The sequence below is a fragment of the Oncorhynchus clarkii genome, chromosome 25 (assembly GCF_045791955.1).
Source record: "Oncorhynchus clarkii lewisi isolate Uvic-CL-2024 chromosome 25, UVic_Ocla_1.0, whole genome shotgun sequence".
NCBI classification, from domain to species: Eukaryota; Metazoa; Chordata; class Actinopteri; order Salmoniformes; family Salmonidae; genus Oncorhynchus; species Oncorhynchus clarkii.
Genome location: NC_092171.1, coordinates 12,817,130 through 12,823,523, shown reverse-complemented (window position 1 = coordinate 12,823,523; position 6,394 = coordinate 12,817,130). Strand labels below are relative to the sequence as shown.

Genomic DNA, 6,394 nt, shown 5'->3' with positions numbered 1-6,394 from the left:
GATGTTGGGATTCCAGACGCGAAACAAACATGGCAGCCTCCAGTCGCTGAAGGTTGCTGAAAATTTCCCAGGTTGATTTGGCTAATGACATAGAAAGTATGCTGAGCTTGTCTATAAGAGAGGTACGTGTAATAAACTCGTTACCAGTAACATGAGCTAGTTTGTATTTGGCGTACTTTATTGGCAATAACGATTAGTCTGCTAGTTGCACTGTAATGTAGCTAGCTAACGTTAGCTACCTAGTTACACATATCAACTGATGCAAAGCCTTAAACTCTGGGAGTTAGTTGGCTAGCTACAGTATCACATCTAAAACATCAATGTATTAGCCCACATCCCCACAGAGACATGGTTAAAGTTGAATGGCACAGATTTCCAACCATTTCAGCAGTGTACAAATTGGTCATGTTGATTCAGCAACCATGTTCACAAAATGGAAATTATTGTGATTATTATAGAATCATACACATTTCACATTATTTGACAGGTGTCCTTGGCTCTGCGGGAAGGTAGGATCTCCCCCACGGAACTGTGTCGAAAATGCCTGGACCGCATCAAGAAAACTCACTATCTCAATGCTTACATCACTGTGACAGAGGAGCTTGCATTGAAACAGGCACAGGAGGCTGAGAGTAGGCTCCTCAAAGGTGTGTGTTTCCTGTCTCTCTGTCTGTATCTGTTTGTTTCTGTGTGCTGTATGCATGTTTTGTACAGTGCAGATTATGATCAGGTCTTGCCTTATTATCTTTCTTTCCTACAGGTGCACCCAAAGGTCCACTGGATGGGATCCCTTTTGCTGTGAAGGACAACTTCTGCACAGAGAACATCAAGACCACTTGTGCCTCCAAAATGCTGAAAGGTATGTCCCCTAATATCTAAAACAGGGATTCATTGCTCCTCATTTGAGTTGGGTGCATTGATAATCCTAATCCCCTGCTCTCTGTTTTGTAGACTACATTCCTCCATACAGTGCTACAGTGGTTCAGAAGCTCCTTGATCAGGGTGCTGTTCTCATGGGGAAAACTAACCTGGATGAGTTTGCAATGGGGTAAGCCTCTTAAACACATTTCAAGAACTATACACACACTAAGAACTATATTTATTTGCAGAATTACTAGAGTATTATCATCTTCTGGCCTTCATTTACATCCCTCCCTCCATCCTTCTCCAGTGCAGGCAGTACTGACAGTGCTTTTGGACCTGTCCGGAACCCCTGGAGCTACGCCGCCCCTTACAGAGAGCAGACTGGGGCTGACCCGGACTCTGACTGGGTCATCACTGGAGGCAGTTCTGGAGGAAGTGCTGCAGCCGTGGCCTCTCTCACCAGCTTCCTGTGAGTCTGCAGACCCAGGGCTGCGTTCAAGAGCTTTGGACTGTTCCAAACTGAAATGACAATTTAAACACACAAATTATTTATTGTTTCCTTGTTCTGGTACTTGCAGCTCTTTAGGATCGGATACAGGTGGCTCCACCCGTAACCCAGGGGCATTGTGTGGTGTTGTGGCCCTGAAGCCCACCTACGGCCTAGTGTCCAGACATGGCCTCATCCCCCTGGTCAACTCCATGGACGTCCCAGGCATCATAACCAGGAGTGTCTATGACGCAGCTACAGTCCTGGATATTCTTCAAGGACATGATGTCAAAGACTCTACTACCATAACCCATAACCCCTCCACACTGACACACCTATTCGATGACTTTGATGTCAGGAACATCTGTGTTGGCATTCCCAAGGTGAGCTTTCCTTATTCTCCCAGTAGGATGAGGCTTCTCCGCTCATCCCAGTGGTTTAACGTGGAGATTGTTGTTCTGGTTGTGTTGTGTGTCCTTTCCCTCATCGTCAGGAGTACCACGCCCCAGGTCTGTCCCAGGAAACCCTGGCCCAGTGGAACCGTGTGGCGGACATGTTTGAGCAGGCGGGGGCACGGGTGGAGCAGGTGTCCCTCCCCCACACCCAGCACTCCATCGTCTGCTACCACGTCCTATGCCACACTGAGGTGGCATCCAACATGGCACGCTTTGACGGCCTGGAATATGGTACAAACCAGGTTTCAATATTTAATGCCCTGTGCTGAAAATGTTTTTCTAATTGCCACTTATGGATTAAGTTGTATTGAATTGAGTGGTTTGATCTATCTGACTATTTGTCTGTCTGGCTATGCCATTGTTTGATGATCTATGGTGTTAATTTATATAGCTCAGTAAATGCAAGACGAAGGTAATTTGATTTGAAATCCCAACAAAGTGAAGTTTTCCTTAACGTTACATTTATTGTACAGTGGGGCAAGAAAGTATTTAGTCAGCCACCAATTCTGCAAGTTCTCCTACTTAAAAAGATGAGAGAGGCCTGTAATTTTCATCATAGGGTACACTTCAACTATGACAGAAAAAATGAGGGGAAAAAATCCAGAAAATCACATTGTAGGATTTTTTATGAATTCACCTACAAACAAGCAAGATTTCTGGCTCTCAAAGACCTGTAACTTCTTCTTTAAGAGGCTCCTCTGTCCTCCACTCGTTACCTGTATTAATAGCACCTGTTTGAACTTGTTATCAGTATAAAAGACACCTGTCCACAACCTCAAACCGTTACACTCCAAACTCCACTATGGCCAAGACCAAAGAGCTGTCAAAGGACACCAGAAACAAAATTGTAGACCTGCACCCGGCTGGGAAGACTGAATCTGCAATAGGTAAGCAGCTTGGTTTGAAGAAATCAACTGTGGGAGCAATTATTAGGAAATGGAAGACATACAAGACCACTGATAATCTTCCTCGATCTGGGGCTCCACGCAAGATCTCACCCCGTGGGGTCAAAATAATCACAAGAACGGTGAGCAAAAATCCCAGAACCACAGTGAATGACCTGCAAAGAGCTGGGACCAAAGTAACAAAGCCTACCATCAGTAACACACTACGCCGCCAGGGACTCAAATCCTGCAGTGCCAGACGTGTCCCCCTGCTTAAGCCAGTACATGTCCAGGCCCGTCTGAAGTCTGCTAGAGAGCATTTGGATGATCCAGAAGAAGATTGGGAGAATGTCATATGGTCAGATGAAACCAAAATATAACTTTTTGGTAAAAACTCAACTCGTCGTGTTTGGGGGACAAAGAATGCTGAGTTGCATCCAAATAACACCATACCTACTGTGAAGCATGGGGGTGGAAACATCATGCTTTGGGGCTGTTTTTCTGCAAAGGGACCAGGACGACTGATCCGTGTAAAGGAAAAAATGAATGGGGCCATGTATCGTGAGATTTTGAGTGAAAACCTCCTCCCATCAGCAAGGGCATTGAAGATGAAACGTGGCTGGGTCTTTCAGCATGACAATGATCCCAAACACACCGCCCAGGCAACGAAGGAGTGGCTTCGTAAGAAGCATTTCAAGGTCCTGGAGTGGCCTAGCCAGTCTCCAGATCTCAACCCCATAGAAAATCTTTGGAGGGAGTTGAAAGTTACCCAGCAACAGCCCCAAAACATCACTGCTCTAGAGGAGATCTGCATGGAGGAATGGGCCAAAATACCAGCAACAGTGTGTGAAGACTTACAGAAAACGTTTGACCTCTGTCATTGCCAACAAAGGGTATATAACAAAGTATTGAGATAAACTTTTGTTATTGACCAAATACTTATTTTCCACCATCATTTGCAAATAAATTCATTAAAAATCCTACAATGTGATTTTCTGGATTTTTTTTCTCATTTTGTCTGTCATAGTTGAAGTGTACCTATGATGAAAATTACAGGGCTCTCTCATCTTTTTAAGTGGGAGAACTTGCACAATTGGTGGCTGACTAAATACTTTTTTGCCCCAATGTAAATGCCTTATAGCCAGCAAAGCCCATGATGGCCACCTCTGTTTATTTTCATTATTGCTGTGTGTGTAGGGAGGCAGGTAGCCTAGCTGTTACAGCGTTTGGGCAGTAACCAATAGCTTGCTGGATCGAATACCTGAGACGACAAGGTGAAACATCGGTTGATGGGCCCTTTAGCAATGCACTTGACCCTAATTTGCACAGAAAGGACGTACCACTATGGCTGACCCTATAAAACAACACATTTCATTGCACCTATCCGGCATATGTGACAATAAAACCTATACAAAAAACAACAACATAATATTTATTTACAAGGGATTTGTCATTGTAAAGCAAGATTGATATGATATTATTTGTGAATTGTTCTCCACAGGCCACCGTAGTGGGATCGACAGTTCAACAGAGGCAATGTATAGCACCACTCGCCACGAGGGATTCAATGATGTTGTACGAGGAAGAATCCTCTCCGGGAACTACTTCCTGCTCAGACAGTAAGATACATCACACATTTTCAGTAACAAAAAAAAACACATTTTAATTTCAATAGCTTATTTATAGCTAATTTCAAAATAAATACTTCACATTTTTACTACTGTAAGATCGGTGATCATGTTGGAGATGGAAGCAGAAATTAGAGTTTTTGGACAAAAGTTAAGATCTCTCACAGGTTGCCTCCCTCAGGAACTACGAGCACTACTTTGTGAAGGCCCAGCAGGTGCGGCGGCTAATAGCGGAGGACTTCAAGCGAGTGTTCAGCTCTGGTGTTGATGTGCTGCTCACGCCCACCACACTGAGTGACGCCATGCGATACACGGACTTCATGCAGGAAGACAACCGCACACGCAGTGCCCAGGAGGACATTTTTACACAGCCTGTCAATATGGCAGGTACTGAGGAAACACACACTCCCCCGACACTTCAAGGGAAATAATGTTAATCTTTTAACTCTCCCTTTTCAAAGGAATTGGGTTGGAATTCATAGTTCGGTCAACCCATTGATTTCAATATCAGATTAATGTCTATCTCAAACAGTTCATCTCCAAAAGGAAACCGATCACTTTGAGGACAGTTAAAGTTTCACCCGTCTTTTATACCCGCAGCCACTGATCTTCAGACAACCTTACCCTCCAAACCTTTCTCCCTTCTCACATTTACCCCTTCAACTCTCTATTTCTTCCCCAGGGCTCCCTGCTGTTTCCGTGCCAACAGCATTATCAAACAGAGGCCTTCCCATTGGCCTGCAGCTGATAGGCCCCGCCCTCCAGGACAGGAAGCTGCTGACGGTAGCCCAGTGGATAGAGCAGAAGGTGGGCTTTCCCCCCATCCGTTACCATGGAGATGCCGGAGAGGGGGAGATGGGTGAGGAGGTCCGTGAGAGAGAGCAGACCTCCGTTGTATGAGGAGAAACATGGACACTAAACTAATGATACAGAGCTACTCAGATGTATGATGGTCAAGGAAAGGACATACACAGAAAAAGGCCTTTTCTGGGTACTTTTCCAGGGTACTACCACCGAATTAACCCACTTAAAGTGATGCTCCAGAACTTTTGTATAATTTCAGCCAGTAGTTTTTCAAAAGCGCTTACGAGCCTGAAGGAAAATCTATCCATTGCATCATGTACAGTACAGTTCAATTTGTAATGTTAGTAAAGGAACACCTTCAAATGTTGCTCCCTTGTGTTTGAAGATAAACTGTTTCAGTAGTATTTGATTTGTACAGAGAACCCTTTCACACGTTGCATTAGGAGCATGTTTACACGTCTGTCTGATCATAATGGCCATTATAAATGAGACTTTATCTTGTGAAATGTGTACTTAAAAGCAACTACTGTGTGTCTGCAGAGTTTTCAGGCTTTTGTCAATATTTGTACTTGGAACAAAAGAACACAAACCACTTTCCATACACAGTGCAGATAATAAAACTTTACAAGGCAATTTAATCTTATATACTAATGTTTACCTTATCAGAATATGTTTTGATAACTTTGAGAATGGTTGTTAATGTGTGCAGTTCCAAGCAACCCTCATGGGAGGGTTGTGAGGAGACTAGTTTGCCTTAGGTTAGATTACCATACCCTGAGGCACGGTGAGTCACATGGCACAACAAACACGGAGTAGAACGTCTGGTATAGCTAATTTCATCCCCTAAAGGTTACGTTTAGGATTGGGTGTAGGATCATCTATGCCCGTATTCACCAAGTCTCAGTGTAGGAGTGATGATATAGGATTGGTTTTGCCTATTAGATCTTTAGGGGGGAATTCAGACCTGAACTGTATTCCTATTTATGCACTTTTCTTTAAGTGTATCTGGCCTTGAATGTACGCTTGGGGAAAAGCCAGTGGCAGCAAGGTTTGCGTTTGGAGATGTGTCTACAGATACTCTGAATTCTGACCTTGACTTAATTCCCTCATAATTCCACCACCTTTACGTTCTAGTGGAAAAACATTTAAATAACACAATTCTCCATGCACTGTAATTAACTAATTGATGAGTAGGAACAGTTGAAGTCGGAAGTTTACATGCACCTTAGCCAAATACATTTAAACTCAGTTTTTCACAATTCCTGAAATTTA

At 43.7% G+C, this 6,394-nt stretch overlaps 1 protein-coding gene across 1 annotated transcript; it reads left to right on the top strand.

Annotated features, from left to right (window-relative positions):
• Positions 1 to 8: 8 nt before the first annotated feature.
• LOC139383388 (glutaminyl-tRNA amidotransferase subunit QRSL1) lies at positions 9 to 5,666 on the top strand. Its single transcript, XM_071127913.1, has 10 exons — positions 9 to 122; positions 488 to 647; positions 761 to 859; positions 952 to 1,048; positions 1,172 to 1,333; positions 1,443 to 1,734; positions 1,845 to 2,037; positions 4,192 to 4,309; positions 4,500 to 4,705; positions 5,001 to 5,666. Exons 1-10 carry the CDS (start codon positions 99 to 101, stop codon positions 5,216 to 5,218), a joined length of 1,569 nt encoding a protein of 522 aa, XP_070984014.1. The 5' UTR covers positions 9 to 98; the 3' UTR covers positions 5,219 to 5,666.
• The last annotated feature ends 728 nt before the right edge of the window (positions 5,667 to 6,394 follow it).

Excerpts from the sequence above, each read along its gene's own strand:
- LOC139383388 (XM_071127913.1), top strand. The coding sequence starts at position 99 with ATGCTGAGCTTGTCTATAAGAGAG. Across the intron at positions 123-487 it reads TGAGCTTGTCTATAAGAGAG|GTGTCCTTGGCTCTGCGGGA; the intron begins GTACGTGTAATA and ends ATTATTTGACAG. Across the intron at positions 648-760 it reads TGAGAGTAGGCTCCTCAAAG|GTGCACCCAAAGGTCCACTG; the intron begins GTGTGTGTTTCC and ends TCTTTCCTACAG.